This window comes from Oncorhynchus keta, chromosome 19, assembly GCF_023373465.1.
Source record: "Oncorhynchus keta strain PuntledgeMale-10-30-2019 chromosome 19, Oket_V2, whole genome shotgun sequence".
Taxonomy (NCBI): domain Eukaryota; kingdom Metazoa; phylum Chordata; class Actinopteri; order Salmoniformes; family Salmonidae; genus Oncorhynchus; species Oncorhynchus keta.
The window spans coordinates 48,454,302-48,475,879 of record NC_068439.1 but is presented as its reverse complement, the minus strand read 5'-3'; the positions used below and the strand labels follow the sequence as shown (position 1 = coordinate 48,475,879).

The window sequence follows — 21,578 nt, the reverse complement described above, 5'->3', positions numbered from 1 at the left end:
AATTGGTCCCCCCTTTGCTGCTATAACAGCCTCCACTCTTTTGGGAAGGCTTTCCACTCGATCAAATCAAACTTTATTTGTCACATGCGCCGAATACAGTGTAGACCTTACCGGGAAATGCTTACTTTACAAGCCGTTAACGGAACAGTGTAGTTTCAGAAGAGTTAAGAAAATATTTACCAATTAAACTAAAGTAAATAATAAAAGGTAATACAATAAAATAACAATAATGAGGCTATATACTGGGGGTACCGGTACCAAGTCAGTGTGCGGGGGTACAGGTTAGTTGAGGTCATTTGAAATTGTAGGTAGAGTGAAATGTCTGTACATAGATAATAAAAAGCCAGTAGCAGCAGTGTAAAAACAAATTGTGGGGGGGGGTCATCAATGTCAAAAGTCCGGTTCGATTAATTGTTCAGCAGTCTTATGGCTTGGGGGTAGAAGCTGTTTGGTCCTAGATTTGGCGCTCCGGGTACCGCTTGCCATGCGGTAGCAGAGAAAACAGTCTATAACTTGGGTGACTGGAGTCTCTGACAATTTTATGGGCTTTCCTCTGACACCGCCTATTATATAGGTCCTGTATGTTAGATGTTACATTGCTGCGGGGACTTGCTTACGTTCAGCCAAAAGAGCATTAGTGGGGTCGGGTACTGATGTTGGGCGATTAGGCCTAGCTTGCAGTCGGCGGTCTAATTCATCCCATAGGTGTTCAATGGAGTTATAAGGTCAGGGCTCTGTGCAGGCCAGTCAAATTCTTCCATACAGATCTCGACAAACCATTTCTGTATGGACCTCTCTTTGTGCACGGGGGCATTGTCATGCTGAAACAAAGGGCCTTCCCCAGACTTTTGCGACAAAGTTGGAAGCACAGAATTGTCTAGAATGTCATTGTATACTGTAGCCTTAAGATTTTCCTTCACTGTAATTAAGGGGGCCTAGCCCGAACCATTAAAAACAGCCTCCTCCACCAAACTTTACAGTTGGCACTATGCATTGGGGCAGGTGGCGTCCTCCTGGCATGCTCCAAACCCAGATTCATCTGTCGGACTACCAGATGGTGAAGCATGATTCATCAACCCAGAGAACGTGTTTCCACTGCTCCAGAGACCAATGGCGGCGAGCTTTACACCACTCCAGCCTATGCTTGGCATTGCACATGGTGATCTCTGCCATGGAAACCCATTTCATGAAACTCCCAACTAACAGTTATTGTGCTGACTTTACTTTCATAGGCAGTTTGGAATTCGGTAGTGAGTGTTGCAACCGAGGACATACTTTTTACGTGCTATGCGCTTTAGCACTTGCCAGTCCCATTCTGTGAGCTTGTGTGGCCTACCACTTCGCGTCTGAGCCGTTGTTGCTCCTAGACATTTCCACTTCACAGTAACAGCACTTACAGTTGACCGGGCCAGCTCTAGCAGGGCAGAAATGTGACAAACTGACTTGTTGGAAAGGTGGTATCCTATGACGGTGCTACTTTGAAAGTCAGTGAGCTCTTCAGTAAGGCCATTCTACACTGCCAGTGTTTCCTATGGAGATTGCATGGCTGTGTGCTCGATTTTATACACTTCTCAGGAACGGGTGTGGCTGAAATAGCCAAATCCACTAATTTCAAGGGGTGTCCACATACTTTTATATTTATAGTGTATTTCTCTTTCTGGCTGCTTATTTTCTCTTCGTTTGTGTCTCTTCAGTTCTGTCTCCCTTTTGTAGATATTACACCATGTGTCTGTTTTTGATTTCAAAAACAATATTTTGGTATTTGTTTCATTAGTCCATTGTTGATGGATGTTTTGCATGTCAGCAAACAAGTTTTCAAGATATAGAACTTTCAAACTACAAAAATACAGCCGGTATGATGCAAAATGCTGACATGTAGAACATTCTGGGACTCTATCAACAATGGACAAAACATATATATATTTTAAGTTAATATGAAAATGGACTGATGAAACAAATTACCAGTAGTTTTGGGGTGGAATTGTTCCTCTAACACCTACATCAAAAAATGGCTTCATAACAAGCTGTCTTTCTTCACGTCACAGCTGCCTATGATATCATTTGATGCACTGGCTTCCTCCTGAAGCAGTCATGGTCCCTCCCCCATTATTCACCCAAAATCATCACACTACTGAGCAATAGATGTTTCAGAGTCCACCTCAGCGAGGCAAAGAGTACATGGAAGAGACATACCAACAGTCTCCCCCAAGGCACAGTGCTGGCCTCTGTTCAACCTCTACACAAACGGCCTCCCAAAAAAACACCTTCCAAAAATTCATATACTTCTGACGACATATGCCTGGCAACGCAAGCTCCAAACTTCGACACCCTGGAGCAAACCCTAAAACTGGAACAATAGTGCAACAAATGGCGACTTCAACCAAGCCGAGCAAAAACTGTATTCAGTATATTCCACCTCCATAAAAGGCCAAAAGAGCTCGACACCCAGATGAACAACCACAAGCTAGAGCGCCAACCTACCTCCAGATACCTTGGGGTGACCCTGCACAGGTCACTTACCTTCTGGGAGCACCTGAGGACAACAGCAGCTAAGGTTAAAACCAGGAACAACCTGATCTCTAAACAAGCTGGCTCAACATGGGGCGTTGCTACCACCACCATTCATACCTCGGCACTCTCATTCTCAGCAGCAGAGTAATATGCACCTGTCTGGTCAAGGTCGTCTCTCTCACTCGCACGCACGCACGCACGCGCACGACATACAGCTAAACACCACCATGCACATCATCACTGGCATACTGCAATCCACCCCGCTTTCCTGGCTCGATGTTCTGGCATACATATCCAGCCAATGCCTTGCCAACCTCCAACGATGGGGCATTAAAGCAAGCCCCCTACAGTATGTGCCTGTGAGGTGAAGCAAACCATGCACCACATTCTTGAAGACTGTCTAATCTACAAACTCAGCGGAGGCCTACTCACTCAACCCAGCAGGACCGGAAGCAATCACTTGGCTGAAGGACTTTGCATTCGCTAAATAAAAAAATAAGTATTTAAAAACGGACACATGTAGAGATAATCGCTGTAACTTCTAACTCCACTTCTGTCTGTTTTTGTAACGTGCATCTCTTTGTGTTTCTTCTCCAGATAATAAGTATGCCCCAGCGGTCACTCTGAATGGGCACATCTTTATTCTGGGAGGAGCCTATGCCCGGGCCATCACCATCTATGACCCAGACAAAGGAAACATCAAAGCCGGACCCAACATGAACCACTCACGACAGTTCTGCAGGTAAGAACCCATATGCACCAATATGAACCACTCCCGGAAGTTCTGCAGGTAAGAACCCATGCGAAGCTATATGAACCACTCACGACAGTTCTGCAGGTAAGAACCTATACGCACCAATATGAACCACTTCCAGAAGTTCTGCAGGGAACAACCCGTACAAACCAATATGAACCACTCACGACAGTTCTGCAGGTAAGAACCCATACGAAGCTATATGAACCACTCACGACAGTTCTGCAGGTAAGAACCCATACGAAGCTATATGAACCACTCACGACAGTTCTGCAGGTAAGAACCTATACGCACCAATATGAACCACTTCCAGAAGTTCTGCAGGGAACAACCCGTACAAACCAATATGAACCACTCACGACAGTTCTGCAGGTAAGAACCCATACGCACCAATATGAACCACTCATGACAGTTCTGCAGGTAAGAACCCATACGCACCAATATGAACCACTCATGACAGTTCTGCAGGTAAGAACCCATACGCACCAATATGAACCACTCATGACAGTTCTGCAGGTAAGAACCCATACGCACCAATATGAACCACTCATGACAGTTCTGCAGGCAAGAACCCAGACGCACCAATATGAACCACTTCCAGAAGTTCTGCAGGTAAGAACCCATATGAACCAATATGAACCACCCACGACAGTTCTGCATGTAAGAACCCATACAAACCAATATGAACCACTCACGACAGTTCTGCAGGTAAGAACCCATACGAACCTATATGAACCACTCACGACAGTTCTGCGGGTAAGAACCCATACGCACCAATATGAACAACTCACAACAGTTCTGCAGGTAAGAACCCATACACACCAATATGAACCACTCATGACAGTTCTGCAGGTAAGAACCTATACGCACCAATATGAACCACTTCCAGAAGTTCTGCAGGTAAGAACCAATATGAACCACCCACGACAGTTCTGCGGGTAAGAACCCATACGAACCAATATGAACCACTCACGACAGTTCTGCGGGTAAGAAGCAGTATGAACCACCCACGACAGTTCTGCGGGTAAGAAGCCATATAATCCAATATGAACCACTTCCAGAAGTTCTGCAGGTAACAACCCATACGAACCAATATGAACCACTCACGACAGTTCTGCGGGTAAGAAGCCATATAATCCAATATGAACCACTCACGACAGTTCTGCGGGTAAGAAGCAGTATGAACCACCACCATAAATGTTTGTAAGTTCGGGGTCAGTACAGGAATGCAAACTTCCTACAGGAATCCTGCTAGAATTGTTTTATTCAGTCTCCAAAAAACATTTAGTAAAAAAGTCATTAAGCAGGAATATGAGTCAAGTCTGAAGTCATATGCTGTAGATTCCAAGTCAAGTCACAGGTCTGTATATTTAAACTTTGGGGCCCAGTGCATAGAATACACCCTAGACAGATACTCAGAAATACATTTGGGAAGACAGCGATCCAGAGGTTATTAATTGCTAAACTATTCCCACATACACCAGCAGCTGTTCCACTACATTTAGCTTTTACCTAGGTCTGACTGAATAAGACTGGTGCTGGGTGATCACACACACATACACACACACACTCGGCGCTATGCGCCAGCAGTCATTATAAACTAAACTGGACACTTCGTTTTTACTTTTCCGTGTCCTTGGCTGAATTCTCCTTGTTTATCTTTAACAGCCAAATTGGGCTTTAGCCAGCACTGTGTTCCTTCTGGGTCAGCTGTGCTTTTTTTCTGACTGGATTTACTCTTTATGTAATAATCTCATGGTGTGTGTCTCTCAGTGATGTTTGTTTTTGTGGGCTGTGAGTTTGTGTATCAATCAGCTGTGTGTGTACCTTATGTAAATATAGATTGCTCCAGCCCCCAGTGGGATTACAAAACTGTAATCAGTTTATAGCTAAAGTGTTAATCCCCCCCACACACACTCCTCCTGTTTCTGTTCCCCACATCAGATGAGCACATTTGTAAAGATATTTTTCATAACTTTTCTCTCCCTCCACAAAGGCACATTTTAATTATGATCTCTCTCGGGAAAGCGATGTTGTCATGTCGAGAGAATGTGATAAAGTAATATCATCTCATAGCAACAAGTTCAGTGATCAGACTATCTCGCTCTGCTTCTCTCTGCTTCCTCTCTCCTCGCTCTCCCTCCTCTCTCTCTCTCTCTCTCTCTCTCTCTCTCTCTCTCTCTCTCTCTCTCTCTCTCTCTCTCTCTCTCTCTCTCTCCTCTCTCTCTCTCTCTCTCTCCTCCCTCTCTCTCCTCTCTCCCTCTCCTCTCTCTCCTCTCTCCTCTCCCTCTCCTCTCCCTCTCTCTCCTCCTCTCCTCTCCTCTCCTCTCCTCTCTCTCCTCTCTCTCCTCTCCTCTCCTCTCTCTCCTCTCCTCTCCTCTCCTCTCCTCTCTCCTCTCCTCTCCTCTCCTCTCCTCTCCTCTCCCTCTCTCCTCTCCTCTCCTCTCCTCTCCTCTCCCTCTCTCTCCTCTCCTCTCCTCTCCTCTCCTCTCCTCTCCTCTCCTCTCCTCTCCTCTCCTCTCCTCTCCTCTCCTCTCTCTCCTCTCCTCCTCCTCTCCTCTCCTCTCCTCTCCTCTCCTCTCCTCTCCTCTCCTCTCCTCTCCTCTCCTCTCCTCTCCTCTCCTCTCTCTCCTCTCCTCTCCCTCTCTCCTCTCCTCTCCTCTCCTCTCTCTCCTCTCCTCTCCTCTCCTCCTCTCTCTCCTCTCCTCTCCTCTCCTCTCCTCTCCTCTCCTCTCCTCTCCCTCTCCTCTCCTCTCCTCTCCTCTCCTCTCCTCTCCTCTCCTCTCCTCTCCTCTCCTCTCCTCTCCTCTCCTCTCTCCTCTCCTCTCTCTCTCCTCTCTCTCTCTCTCTCTCTCCTCTCCTCTCTCTCTCTCTCCTCTCCTCTCTCTCTCTCTCCTCTCTCTCTTTCCTCTCCTCTTAGGATCACCACTTTATTTTAAGAATGTGAAATGTCAGAATAATAGTTGAGAATGATTTATTTCAGCTTTTATTTCTTTCATCACATTCCCAGTGGGTCAGAAGTGTATATACACTCAATTAGTATTTGGTAACATTGCCTTTAAATTGTTTAACTTAGGTCAAACGTGTCGGGTAGCCTTTCACAAGCTTCTCACAATAAGTTGGGTGAATTTTGGCCCATTCCTCCTGAAAGAGCTGGTGTAACTGAGTCAGGATTGTAGGCCTCCTTGCACGTGCTTTTTCAGTTCTTCCCACAAATTTTCTATAGGATTGAGGTCAGGGCTCTGTGATGGCCACTCCAATGCCTTGACTTTGTTGTCCTTATGCCATTTTGCTTGGGGTCATTGTCCATTTGGAAGAGCCATTTGCGACCAAGCTTGTCTGATGTCTTGAGATGTTGCTTCAATATATCCACATACTTTTCCCTCCCTCATGATGCCATCTATTTTGTGAAGTGCACCAGTCCCTCCTGCAGCAAAGCACCCCCACAACATGACGTGCTTTACGGCTGGGATGGTGTTCTTCGGCTTACAAGCCTCCCCGCTTTTTCCTCCAAACATAACGATGGTCATTATGGCCAAACAGTTCTATTTTTGTTTCATCAGACCAGAGGAATTTCTACAAAAAGTATGATTTTTGTCCCTATGTGCAGTTGCAAACCTTAGTCTGTCTTTTTTATGGCGGTTTTGGAGCAGTGGCTTCTTCCTTGCTGAGCGGCCTTTCAGGTTATGTCAATATAGGACTCGTTTTACTGTGGATATAGATACTTTTGTCCATGTTTCCTCCAGCATCTTCACAAGGTCTTTTGCTGTTGTTCTGGGATTGATTTGCACTTTTCGCAACAAAGTACATTAATCTCTAGGAGACAGAACGCGTCTCCTTCCTGAGCGGTTTGACGGCTGTGTGGTCCCATGGTGTTTATACTTGCGTACTATTGTTTGTACAGATGAACATGGTACCTTCAGGCATTTGGAAATTGCTCCCAAGGATGAACCAGACTTGTGGAGGTCTACAATTTTTTGTCTGAGGTCTTGGCTGATTTCTTCTGATTTTCCCATGATGTCAAGCAAAGAGGCACTGAGTTTGAAGGTAGGCCTTGAAATACATCCACAGTTACTGCTCCAATTGACTAAAATGATGTCAATTAGCCAATCAGAAGCTTCTAAAGCCATGACATCATTTTCTGGAATTTTCTAAGCTGTTTAAAGGCACAGTCAACTTGCTGTATGTAAACTTCTGACCCACTGGAATTCTGATACACTGAATTATAAGTGAAATAATCTGTCAACAATTGTTGGAAAAATTACTTGTGTCATGCACAAAGTAGATGTCCTAACCGACTTGCCAAAACTATAGTTTGTTAACAAGAAATGTGTGGAGTGATTGAAAAACAAGTTTTAATGTGTCCAACCTAAGTGTACGTAAACTTCTGACTTCAACTGTACATAGGCGTACAGAGGACCATTATCAGCATCCATCTCTCCTGTGTTTCAATGGCACCTTGTATTAGCTAATCCAAGTTTATAATTTTAAAGGGCTAATTGATCATTAGAAAACCCTTTTGCAATTGTTAGCCCAGATGAAAACTGTTGATTTGATTATTAAAGAATCAATACAACTGGCCTTCTTTAGACTTGTTGAGTATCTGGAGCATCAGCATTTGTGGATTCGATTACAGTCTCAAAATGGCCAGAAACAAGGACCTTTCTTCTGAAACTCGTAAGGCTTTTCCATGAGAGAAATTGCCAAGAAACTGAAGATCTCGTACAACGCTGTGTACTACTCCCTTCACAGAACAGTGCAAACTGCCTCTAACCAGAATATTAAGTGGAGTGGGAGGCCCCGGTACACACCTGAGCAAGAAGACGAGAACACGAGTGTCGAGTTTGGGAAACAGACGCTTCACAAGTCCTCAACTGGAAGCTTCATTAAATAGTACCCGCAAAATACCAGTCTCAATGTTAACAGTGAAGAGGCAATTATGGTCACAGTTATGAAAACGAAGGACACTGAAGAGGCCTTTCTACTGGCTCTGTAAAACACAAAAAAAGATGCCCAGGTTCCCTGCTCATCTGCGTGAATGTGCCTTAGGCATGCTGCAAAGAGGCATGAGGACTGCAAATGTGACCAGAGCAATACATTGCAATGTCCGCAGTGAGACGCCTAAGACAGCACTACAAGGAGACAGGACAGACAGCTGATCATCCTCGCAGTGGCAGACCACGTGTAACAACACCTGCACAGGATCCATACATCCGAACATCACACCGACGGGACAGGTACAGGATGGCAACAACAACTGCCCAAGTTACACCAGGAACGCACAATCCCTCCATCAGTGCTCAGACTGTCCGCAATAGGCTGAGAGAGGCTGGACTGAGGGCTTGTAGGCCTGTTGTAAAGGCAGGTCCTCACCAGACATCACCGGCAACAATATTTTTTTTTTAATATATTTTTTTATTTTTTATTTTACCTTTATTTAACCAGGCAAGTCAGTTAAGAACACATTCTTATTTTCAATGACGGCCTGGGAACAGTGGGTTAACAATGTCGTCTATGGGCACAAACCCACCGTCGCTGGACCAGACAGGACTGGCAAAAAGTGCTCTTCACTGACGAGTTGCGGTTTTGTCTCACCAGGGGTGATGGTCGGATTCGCTTTTATTGTTGAAGGAATGAACGTTACACCGAGGCCTGTACTCTGTACTCTGGGCGGTGTGTCACAGCATCATCAGACTGAGCTTGTCAACCTCAACGCTGTGCGTTACAGGGAAGACATCCTCCTCCCTCATGTGGTACCATTCTTGCAGGCTCATCCTGACTTGACCCTCCAGCATGACAATGCCACCAGCCATACTGCTCGTTCTGTGTGTGATTTCCTGCAAGACAGGAATGTCAGTGTTCTGCTATGGCCAGCGAAGAGCCTGGATCTCAATCGCATTGAGCATGTCTGGGACCTGTTGGACCCCAGAAATGTCCTGGAACTTGCAGGTGCCTTGTTGGAAGAGTGGGGTAACATCTCACAGCAAGAACTAGCAAATCTGGTGCAGTCCATGAGGAGGAGATTCACTACAGTACTTAATGCAGCTGGTGGCCACACCCGATACTGATTGTTACTTTTGATTTTGACCCCCCCTTTGTTCAGGGACACATTATTCCATTTTTGTTAGTCAGTTGTTGAATCTTGTTATGTTCATTCAAATAGTTATACATGTTAAGTTTGCTTAAAATAAACGCAGTCAACAGTGAGAGGACGTTTTTTTTTGTTGCTGAGTTTATATAGCTTACCAGTCAAAAGTGTGGACACATCTACACATTCAAGGGTTTTTCTATTTTCTTCATTGTAGAATAATAGTGAAGACATCAAAACTATGAAATAACATAATAACACACAAGGAATCATGTAGTAAACAAAAAGGTGTTTAAACAAATCAAAATATATTTTATAGTTAAGATTCTTCGAAGTGGCCACCCTTTGCCTTGATGACTTCTTTTCACACTCCTGACATTCTCTCAACCATCTTCATGAGTAATGCTTTTACAACAGTCTTGAAGGAGTTCCCACATATGCTGAGCACTTGTTGGCTGCTTTTCCTTCACTCTGTGGTCCAACTCATCTCAAACCATTTCAATTGGGGTGAGGTCAGGTGATTGTGGAGGCCAGGTCATCTGATGCAGCACTCCATCACTCTCCTTGGTCAAATAGCCCTTACACAGCCTGGAGGTGTGTTTTGGGTCATTGTCCTGTTGAAAAACAAATGATAGTCCCACTAAGCGCAAACCAGATGGGATGGCATATTGCTGCAGAATGCTGTGGTAGCCATGCTGGTTAAGTGTGCTTTGAATTCTAAATACATCACTGACAGTGTCACCAACGAAGCACCCCCACACCACCACCTCCATGCTTCACAGTGGGAACCACACATGTAGAGATCATCCGTTCATCTACTCTGCGTCTCACAAAGATCGGCGGTTGGAACAAAAAATCTCAAATTTGGATTTTGACTGGTCTAATGTCCATTGCTCGTGTTTCTTGGTAGAGCAAATCTCTTCTTATTATTGGTGTCCTTTAGTTGTGGTTTCTTCGACCACTCAGTCTCCTCTGAATAGTTGATGTTGAGATGTCTGTTACTTGAACTCTGTGAAGCATTTATTTGGGCTATAATCTGAGGCTGGTAACTCTAATGAACTCATCCTCTGCAGCAGAGGTAACTCTGTGTCTTCCTCTACTGTGGTGGTCCTCATGAGAGCCAGTTTCATCATAGCAATTTATGTTTTTTGCGACTGCACTTGAAGAAACGTTCAAAGTTCTTAAATGTTTTTGTTGTTGTTGCTTTTAACAAGGCACACCTGTTAATTGAAATGCATTCCAGGTGACTACCTCATGTCGCTGGTTGAGAGAATGCCAAGAGTGTGCAATGCTGTCATCAAGGCAAAGGATGGCTACTTTGAAGAATATAAAATATATTTGGATTTGTTTAACACTTTTGGTTACTACTTGATTCCATATGTGTTAATTAATAGTTTTGATATATTCACTAATATTCTACAATGTAGAAAATTGTTAAAAAAAATTTTTTTTAAAAACCTTGAATGAGTAGGTGTGTCCAAACTTTTGACTGGTACTGTATATATACACTGTAACATACAGTCAGGTCCATAATTGACACCCTTGATAAATAAAGACTGTAAAATAAATAATGGGGTTAAACCTAGTCAGTTGTACAACTGAATGTATTAAACTGAAATGTGTCTTCCGCATTTAACCCAACCCCTCTGAATCAGAGCGGTGCGGGCGGCTGCCATAATCGACATCCAGGACGCCCAGTGGATTAGCTGCCACGATCAGAAGCAGAACGACAGATTTTTTACCTTATCAGCTTTTTAACTTACCTTTCGGTTACTGGCCCAACACTCTAACCACTAGGCTACCTCAGTAATACAAATACTGAGCTATATTGTATTATCCAAAAGATGGGCGTACTGGAATGGGAGCGTTGAAATCCCCAAGCCGACATGCCCTTGAGCAATGCACTTAATCTTAATTTCTCCTGTAAGGCACTGGATAAGAGTGTCTGATATTTGACTAAATGTACGTTTTTCAATGTTTCTCTTTGCAGTGCGGTGATCCTGGATGGTAAGATCTACGCAACGGGGGGCATTGTGAGCAGCGAGGGTCCTGCCCTGGGCAACATGGAGATCTTTGACCCCCACACCAACAACTGGACGCTCCTCCAGTCGCTGCCCTGCCCTCTCTTCAGACACGGCTGTGTCGTCATCAAGAAGTACATCCAGAGTGGCTGAGATCGGTTCAGTGATGAATGAGTTTCCTGAAAGCTTTGTAGCCAATGTGGCTTTATTTTCTCTGGACAACCCAGACCCATGCCTCTTGTAGAAGAGCAAAGTGCTTCAGGTTCATTTGGCGAATTTAGTTCACTTCTCCCCCAGAACTGTCAAACATTTACAATTATTGTTAGTCTCCCTCTGCTGTGGTGCTGGGTAATCGAGACAAACTAAGTGTCGTGTTAGCTATGAAGCTATCGGGAAAACTCCCCCCTGACCGGTTTGGTCTGGTTAGGACAGGACACTCTGTGTGCAGCTTTTGGGGGTTGATCGGTCAGCACCGCTGGACTGGACTATCCAACTAAAACCCCCTCGGGACTTGATGCCAGTGTTGTTGTCTTTACCCCCCCCCCACCCCCACCCCTTCAGTCCCCCATCAACCCCCTGTGCAGAATGTAGGCATCTTACTGTATCTTGAACCACTTGGCCATGTCAGGTACTGGTGCCTAAGCTACTGTATGTATCATATAGTGTAGCTTATCCCCCTCCCATAATATAGACACAGGGCCACTCGAGACAAAAGCTCCTTGGTTTGTTGTTCCCAACTTCTTGCTAACTCCTCTTCCGTTTCATACAAATAGTTAATTTAGTTCCATCGCCTCAATTGAAAGGCCCTTACCTGTTATGTGTTTGTGACTCAAGTATGTTAAAAACCATCCCAGTCTTTGTTCTGTGACTCCTCTAGTGGTTTCTGTTAGTGAGGAACTTCTTTCCAAATCAGAGGGCTCCCTTGGTTTATGAGGACATTCAGTAGTGGCATTTGAAGAACAGGAGAACTGGGAAGATGTCTCAGTGCTTAAAGGGACAGTGGAGAGATAAGGAAGTCCACAGGGTTTTAGAAACATATTCATGAAAGAAAAATCTGAGGAGCCTTGTTTTTTTGTACAGATGTTGTTTCCCCCTCGGTTTAAAAGGACATGTTGGATACTTAGTGTATTTTTGGGCCAGAAACATCACTGTTGGCAGATGACTTACCTGGGAATGGCAGAGAGGGAATCCCTGTATCATGACATCCCAGAGAGTCTGAGAAAGAGACTACAATGGGGCATTTCTCCTCCACACAGCCAAAGCACAATAACCACCAGTGGCTCCAAGGATCAAAATGTTCCATTAGATTTACGTTTATCCTCCATCTTTGTTTTTGTTCCATCCTTTTGTTTTCTATTTGTATATCATTGTTGGGTGGGTGGGTATATGGATGAAGGTTTTGGGGACATTCTGTAAATACCGGGAAGGAAAAATGTATATTTTAAAACCTGAAAGTGATTCTGTATAAATGTTTTTAGAAAAAAACTTGATAGGTTGGACTGAAAATGGTGGGGCCATACTTGCGACTATTAGAAAACGTTTAATGGCTCTATTCAATCCGCGTCGCGGAAGTTCAGCTTTTACAAGCGGAGACTGCATTCACGTTTCATGTCGGCTCAGCCGGAAATGACCTTTGCATTTCTGTCACGGAAGCTGTTACGCTTCAGCTTTACAGATTGAATGGAGCCTTGTGTTTTAGTTCCATTTTATTTGGCTGATGCTTACACTTGTTGACATAGTTGCACGTAATCTAAGGTTACATGTTAGCTGTTACCATTTCATAACCTGACAAATGTAGCCCTATGCGAACCTCACCAGGTGGCCGTGATTATTAAAAAAAAAAATTGGTATGATTTGATTTGATGTTTTCAAAACAATACAACGACATCTTACAAACATCGACTCCATCACACCTGTCCAGACCTACTAGCACACACCCATCTCCAGGTGGCCATGATTATGTCTGGTTCTAATTCCAATTAATATCGTTAATACCACAGGTTGGTGGCACCTTAATTGGTGAGGATAGGCTCGTGTTAATGGATGGAGTGGAATGGTATCAAATACATGTGTTTGATGCCATTTCATTAGCTCCTTTCGAGCCATTATGAGCTGTCCTCCCCTCAGCAGCCTCCACTGTCATTAACGTAGTTGGGCTTGATGGAACACTTTTCCACGAGTGTCCTTTTACAGCAGTCATTAGCACCATCTGCTAATCAAATTGACTAAAACAAGTTAAAAACAAAATGTTACTTGATGTTTAGCTCACAGTGTTGTGAGCCTGACTCTTGGTGATTTTTGCCGTTTGCATTGCAGTTGAGATGTCGTTTTTTCCCTTTGAACTGTAGAATTACATTTAACATGTTTTGAAGAGAAGTTGAAGTGCAGCCAAAACCTTGTAAATTAAGTTCACGTATACATTTCAAATCGAAGTTTATTTGTCACGTGCGCCGAATACAACAGGTGAAATGCTTACTTACAGGCTCTAACCAATAGTGCAAAAATGGTATTAGGTGAACAATAGGTAAGTAAAGAAATAAAACAGTAAAAAGACAGGCTATATACAGTAGTGAGGCTATACACAGACACGGGTTAGTCAAGCTGATTTGAGGTAGTATGTAGATATGGTTAAAGTGACTATGCATATGATGAACAGAGAGTAGCAGTGGCGTAAAAGAGGGGTGGGTGGGTGGGTGGGCGGGACACAATGCAGATAGCCTGGTTAGCCATTTGATTACCTGTTCAGTCTTATGGCTTGGGAGTAAAAACTGTTGAGAAGCCTTTTTGTCCTAGGCTTGTGTGGTGTCTTTGTCTATGCCGGATTAAGTGACATGACATTCTATAAAATCCTTTCTCTGTAATTAATATTACCTGATTGAGCTAATCATGTAAATGTAATTAACTAGAAAGCCGGGGCACCACGAAAGTGTTTATAGAGCTGTTAGCTTCCGAATAAACTCTGAGAGACCTAGTAATATTTTACATCAATAGCAGTCAATATTAATCGTCACCTTATTTCAGTCTCACCTGAAAATTGTGTTTACAACAATGTCTCTTCACAGGGGCAGGCCACTGATTTGAGCAGAGCTCTAACCTTATGAAAACCCAATTCTCTCATTTGGAAACTAAAATTACACAACACTTATGTGAACCTGATAACACATTCTAGTTGACAACCAAACTGACATCATATTCATTAAGTACCAGCGCATATTTCCAACTGGTTCTATTACCGAAATATGGTTCCTTTCCCCCCACCATTTGATGTTCCCCGACTCTGTTTAACAAAGGCTATTCAAGAGTCCTTCAGTAGAGTCGAGAGAGAGGGGAGAAAAGTATTTATGGGGGGGGGGGGCCTTGAACTTTGCGACCTTTTGCCACATTTCAGGCTTCAAACATAAAGATATAAAACTGTATTTTTTGTGAAGAATCAACAACAAGTGGGACACAATCATGAAGTGGAACGACATTTATTGGATATTTCAAACTTTTTTAACAAATCAAAAACTGAAAAATTGGGCGTGCAAAATTATTCAGCCCCCTTAAGTTAATACTTTGTAGCGCCACCTTTTACTGCGATTACAGCTGTAAGTCGCTTGGGGTATGTCTCTATCAGTTTTGCACATCGAGAGACTGAATTTTTTTCCCATTCCTCCTTGCAAAACAGCTCGAGCTCAGTGAGGTTGGATGGAGAGCATTTGTGAACAGCAGTTTTCAGTTCTTTCCACAGATTCTCGATTGGATTCAGGTCTGGACTTTGACTTGGCCATTCTAACACCTGGATATGTTTATTTTTGAACCATTCCATTGTAGATTTTGCTTTGTGTTTTGGATCATTGTCTTGTTGGAAGACAAATCTCCGTCCCAGGTCTTTTGCAGACTCCATCAGGTTTTCTTCCAGAATGGTCCTGTTTGGCTCCATCCATCTTCCCATCAATTTTAACCATCTTCCCTGTCCCTGCTGAAGAAAAGCAGGCCCAAACCATGATGCTGCCACCACCATGTTTGACAGTGGGGATGGTGTGTTCAGGGTGAGGAGCTGTGTTGCTTTTACGCCAAACATAACGTTTTGCATTGTTGCCAAAAAGTTCAATTTTGGTTTCATCTGACCAGAGCACCTTCTTCCACATGTTTGGTGTGTCTCCCAGGTGGCTTGTGGCAAACTTTAAACAACACTTTTTATGGATATCTTTAAGAAATGGCTTTCTTCTTGCCACTCTTCCATAAAGGCCAGATTTGTGCAATATACGACTGATTGTTGTCCTATGGACAGAGTCTCCCACCTCAGCTGTAGATCTCTGCAGTTCATCCAGAGTGATCATGGGCCTCTTGGCTGCATCTCTGATCAGTCTTCTCCTTGTATGAGCTGAAAGTTGAGGGACGGCCAGGTCTTGGTAGATTTGCAGTGGTCTGATACTCCTTCCATTTCAATATTATCGCTTGCACAGTGCTCCTTGGGATGTTTAAAGCTTGGGAAATCTTTTTGTATCCAAATCCGGCTTTAAACTTCTTCACAACAGTATCTCGGACCTGCCTGGTGTGTTCCTTGATCTTCATGATGCTCTCTGCGCTTTTAACGGACCTCTGAGACTATCACAGTGCAGGTGCATTTATACGGAGACTTGATTACACACAGGTGGATTGTATTTATCATCATTAGTCATTTAGGTCAACATTGGATCATTCAGAGATCCTCACTGAACTTCTGGAGAGTTTGCTGCACTGAAAGTAAAGGGGCTGAATAATTTTGCACGCCCAATTTTTCAGTTTTTGATTTGTTAAAGTTTGAAATATCCAATAAATGTCGTTCCACTTCATGATTGTGTCCCACTTGTTGTTGATTCTTCACAAAAAAAGAGTTTTATATCTTTGTTTGAAGCTTGAAATGTGGCAAAAGGTCGCCGAATACTTTCGCAAGGCACTGTATGCATTATTTGACTCGAGGACCAACAGTGGAGCGTTTTTTTTTCTCATAAAAACCTTGCCCCGGGGGATTTGAAACAGCAGCTATAATATCTTAGTCTGTGCTTACCGCCTCAGTGCATCACTCCACCAATTAGTGGTCAATTAGATATTCTTTACAATGTACGAATATACACTTACATGTTGCATAATCCTCCATCTTTGTTGTGAAAGGACGTACGAGTTTGCAGCCTAGTCAAGAATGCGATCATGCAATATTGACACTATACACTTGAGACAGACCGAGTGAATGGAAACAAAAGTAAACCTTGATTGTATATATCCCTCTGGTGGCCAGGTGTACCTATTTTACAAAATGCCATTGGTCTGTGGAGAAAAAGTTTGAGCTTTGATAGTGATTATTTCCTGTATCAGCCTACCACTTGGTGAGATTAGCAAGCATAGGACTAACGTGTGCCAGGTTCTGCTATCCAGGTACCTGGGAATACCTAAACCATAACCAAAGAGTTTTATAACTAACCCAATATATACCAGAGCCTGTCATTTCCAGTGGGAGCAAATGAATCAGTGGGCAGCCAAGTTCTAGCATTTATTTGCATTAGGGAACGCCTACTCTGGCGTGCACATGTGCAATAATAATTCTCACTCCTAAAGACTTTAAAACTTAGCAAATTCTACGAAAACTGTCAGGCAAAATCCATCTCCTCCCACCACCATATTTGGTAGTGAGTGGAAATGTCAACCAGATGCTTCACATTTATATATCCTGTGAAATGTGCCATCTGTGCCATATTTCACATTTATATATCCTGTGAAATGTGCCATCTGTGCCATATTAAAATTTCAATTGGGGGGCGCTACTGATAGAATGCTACTTTGAAACTTATTCTGATGTTTGCAAGTTTGGCCAAGGTTTGTCTGTAAATCTGTCCCCAAATGGAGAAGTTAACAAATGTTATTATTGAAATATAATACATATACCATGATAACTGTTGTAATTTTTGTTTGAGTGAAACAAGCCATTATGCCAGAAGATGTCTTGATACGGTCTTATAAATAAAGCCTTGTAGAGTGAGTGGTTCTTTGAACCGAGCAATATCACTCTTGGCAATCAAACTCTGAGGTGTATAGCTAACCTCTTCACAACCTATAAGTAAAAGGATTCCGTTTCAAAGCCAAACTGAGTATGTTCAGTCCTTTGACAGGCAGGTACACTGCTCAATTAAGGTCATCCAGTTGAGGGAATGAAAGAACGACAAAGTACAATTTGCACCTTTATTCAAGTATATCACAGCAGTTTTTAGAAATACAGTAAAAGTTTCTCAAATAACTTGCACCAAAGTAACATTTGATGGGGAAGAGAATGTTCAATAAACTTTAACCTCAAGAAGAAATCATTAAACATGGTGATGCTACGAAAACATCTACTAAATAAATCCCACACGAGAAACTCAGTAAATTGTGTGCATACTGGACTAAATCATCTTTAACTACCAGACAAAAATTGGTTGTTTGTATAGACAAGAACAAGGAGGATGAAAACAATGTATGACATTTTGAAACCCAATTCTTAAAGGAAACAAAAATTACTGACAAACTTTGGCATTTGTTATTTTATAAGATGCTTGCCAAATTGTGTCAGCAACGTGAATAAGATTTACACTACCAACACACTATCGTTTTGATGTAAAAATTCCATTAAGTCAACGTTAGCCTCATCCAGTATCCCACAGTCCATAACCACAAAACTAAAGAAAAACAAACACCACACTGGAATAAATAGGAAAGTTGAAAGGTCATGTGTAGCCTGAAGAAACCTGAGACACCTGTAAACTTCTTTATTCTCCAATACACGCTAGTCCGCTACCTCACTTCAGCACTAAACTCATAACCGAGTAACAACTATTGCCAATTTGTTTAATGATAGACATAACATGGCTAATTATTAATAAATAAAATACAAATTTAAAATCACCACGAGAAAGAGATTTAAGTCTACAAAAACAATTACCCTCAAATGAAAAAAAAAAAAAAAGCAGATTGTGGCTTGGTGGACAACACTAGCGAATATGTGTAGTAGTACAATCTGAAAGGAAAGCAATCTTAGGACGTCTCGGTCTACAGGACTGAAATATACAGTTTGACATTTCCTTGAAATTAAATGCTGTATGTTGTCTCGGCTCAAATGCAATATAGACAAAAAAACGGGAAAAGGTGAGAACCAACCAAACAAACTGTTGGGTTACCGCAGCAGTCACAGAACTTGTGCTGATTATCCAGTACCTTAGCTGTACTGAGTGTTGCGACAATAGTTTAGAACATGGCAAAATACTGTTTGCGCCCAGTAAAACAGTTTGTCTTATTAGCATTCAAATAAATTAAGCTGAGGTAGCTTTGTTTCTCTATCTCTGCAGTATTCCAATGCTAGTTTGCATATGTTTATTTTAATTGTTAAATCTACACCTGGCACTCCAAGAGAAGGCAGATGTGGAGTTAGGATCAGCATAAAGCAGGGCTCTCCTATCCTGGAGAACTACGAGGCATACAGGATTCTGTTACTGCCCAATCGTAGTCAAGCCTGAAGAACACCATGACAATTTGGTTGGAACAAAAGCCTGCATGCCTAGTAGTTCTCCAGGACCTGAAGAACCCTGGCATTAAAAGGTAGACAGCCAAATTCCACTGCCACAGATATTGAGATGAGTGAGACGCAGGACTTCGCTCACACACAGTATCTGCTTCACAGCCCCAAGACAGTGGAGAAGATGAGCCTTGTGCTTTAACACTTAATTGTTGCGGTTTACTTTCTGCAACCATGTCATATCGGAGTCCACCTTTTAACTGTGAATGTAAAAGACTGAGGCTGGCCACATCTCGTCAAAACATGGATTCTTCCATGGCCAAGAAAAGACCAGAAAAAGTTGAAAAACAAATGCATATCTTTACCACAAGGTGAACATGGATGGGCTGGCTATAGCGAATTACACCCCTCCCACGAGACAGACAATCAAAAGCAAAATAATTAAAACGATAGAATGCTGTTTTATACCTCAACAGGGCACTGCCTTGAATGGCCTTGTTCATGGTCAGAAGCTTCACCACAAACAATTCAAAACATCGTTTCCAATGTATCATACAATAGAAAAACTTTTTTTTAGGAATCAAATGCACAACATAATACATAGCCAACTGTAAGTTCCTTATCTAAATCCATAGAGTTAACATTTGTTTTCCTATGAATGTCGACTAAAAACGGTCACGGAAAATTGGCACCACTTTTGCTGTGACTAATGTGGCATCCGTTGACATGAAAGTAATAATAAAATACATTTTTACTCATGTGGGCAGGAAAAGACAGAGTAGATCTGCTTTCCTACTGTAGACTTCTATCCACTGGTCCTGGGTCAGATATTATTACACCACTGTCAAGGTTAAAGTTAGGCTTGAGAGTTGTCATTTGATCCTAGATTAGGTTAGTTAAGGGGAACTTCTACATCCAGCATTACATGGAACAGAGCAGTTGATAAACCTTAACAGCTGTTCTTTAGGAAAGTTAATTGGGGGTAAAATAAAGCACATGCTAGGCAGTGCGAATTACAAAAGGTGTCCAATTTCATTTGAGTTACTCCAGTTAGGTGTGGATTGACAGGAAATAAAAATTAGCAGGGCACAGCTTGTGTGGAATATATTTCTTTTTACACAGAACTGTGATGCAGCACGTCAATCTGTTTGCTACGACTGAAACGTCTTGTCAATTAATGTTATTTTGATGTTCACTGCAAACCTCGAACAAATGCTTCCTCAGTTCCCATTGATGCATTTCAGTAACACCCTTATTAATGGGGATTTGATGTTTTTGTAATGCATGTACATGCTGGCAATTGATTCTAGCCCAGCAGTGCCAACTTTACCCTACAGTATGGTCATGTTAAGAACATTGGATAATGTTTGGAGCGAGAATGGTGGTTATAAGATCCATATCAATAAAAAAAAAAAAAAAATCATAATTGATTAGATCCAGAGGCTATTCAAACCAAGCTGTTTTAATGACTCAGTATGATCTGTAAGCTGTTGTATATATGAGATGACTGGCCTATAATCTTGATTCACTGGCGTACTGAGAGATGACATGGGCTCAGCAATGGTGACAGGAGACTGTCTCAACCTCAAAGCTAACTGCACATACTCACACTGCTGGTGACAATCTGTGAATGGGATTACTGTGTGTGCACAACTACGCACATATGTAGTTTACGTGTGTGCGCCCAGTTTAAAAGTAGGCCGTCGTTGGGATATGACATCACCCAATCTGTTTTGTTGGTTAGTTTCCGAGTTACTCCCAACAGCAGCAAGGATTAGGATAGCACCTGAATAGCACCAGGAATGTCTGTTTCACCGTTCGTGTGTGCGTGTCCAGGAGTCTGTTTGGTTGTGACTGGATTTGGGTCCGACCAGGGTACCTGAGACTATAGCACCATAGAAAAGTCTCCCCGTTCTGTCGTTCATGTTAAGACCAGGGCTCTATATTTGCTCTGTGTGTAAGTACTTGGCTCAAAGGCTTGTCTCTGTCCCGCTTGTGTGTGTGTGTTCAGGGTAAACCTGGCTGTCTCACAGGAATGTAATGAAATTCTGGACTTTCCTCTCCATCTCCTGAAAAACAAAAGCATCAAAACAAACAGGTCAGAAAATAAGGTCTTTGTAGCACATGCTTTACATCTGGATACACAATTATACCTTGCATATTATCACTGAAAAGACAAACTTGCTAACAGATGCTCAATTAATTAATGTTGATGCCAAGCACATGCTAAAAGGGTTAGTCAACATGGTGAAGAATGTGAGTTAATATAAACTGAGTGTACAAAACATTAAGAAAACCTGCTCTTTCCATGACCAGTTGAATCCAGGTGAAAGCTATGATCCCTTATTGATGTCACTTGTTAAATCCACTTCAATCAGTGTAGATGCAGGGGAGGAGAGACAGGTTAAAGGATTTTTAAGCCTAGAGACAATTGAGACATGATTTTGTGTGTGTATATATATATTCAGAGGGTGAATTGCATATATACAGTATATCACAAAAGTGAGTACACCCCTCACATTTTTGTAAATATTTGAGTATATCTTTTCATGTGACACCTTGCTACAATGTAAAGTAGTGAGTGTACAGCTTGTATAACAGTGTAAATAACTCACACGGCCATTAATGTCTAAACCGCTAGCAACAAAAGTGGGTACACCCCTAAGTGAAAGTGTCAATATTTTGTGTGGCCACCACCAT

General features: G+C 42.5%; 2 protein-coding genes across 4 annotated transcripts in view; one reads left to right on the top strand and one right to left on the bottom strand.

Moving 5' to 3' along the window:
* The window catches only part of LOC118398396 (kelch-like protein 29), a 355,602-nt gene extending 342,375 nt beyond the window's left edge, over positions 1 to 13,227 (top strand). For all 3 annotated transcript variants that reach the window (XM_035793685.2, XM_035793683.2, XM_035793684.2), the window contains exons 14-15: positions 3,109 to 3,253; positions 11,344 to 13,227. In XM_035793685.2, coding sequence (XP_035649578.1) covers positions 3,109 to 3,253; positions 11,344 to 11,527 — 329 coding nt within the window. In that variant the 3' untranslated portion in view covers positions 11,528 to 13,227. The remainder of the gene's footprint in view (positions 1 to 3,108; positions 3,254 to 11,343) is intronic.
* A 4,331-nt stretch (positions 13,228 to 17,558) lies between these two features.
* The window catches only part of LOC118398395 (ATPase family AAA domain-containing protein 2B-like), a 120,590-nt gene continuing 116,570 nt past the window's right edge, over positions 17,559 to 21,578 (bottom strand). The window contains exon 28 of the mRNA XM_035793680.2: positions 17,559 to 20,947. Within this exon, the coding sequence (XP_035649573.1) occupies positions 20,906 to 20,947 (42 nt within the window). The 3' untranslated portion in view covers positions 17,559 to 20,905. The remainder of the gene's footprint in view (positions 20,948 to 21,578) is intronic.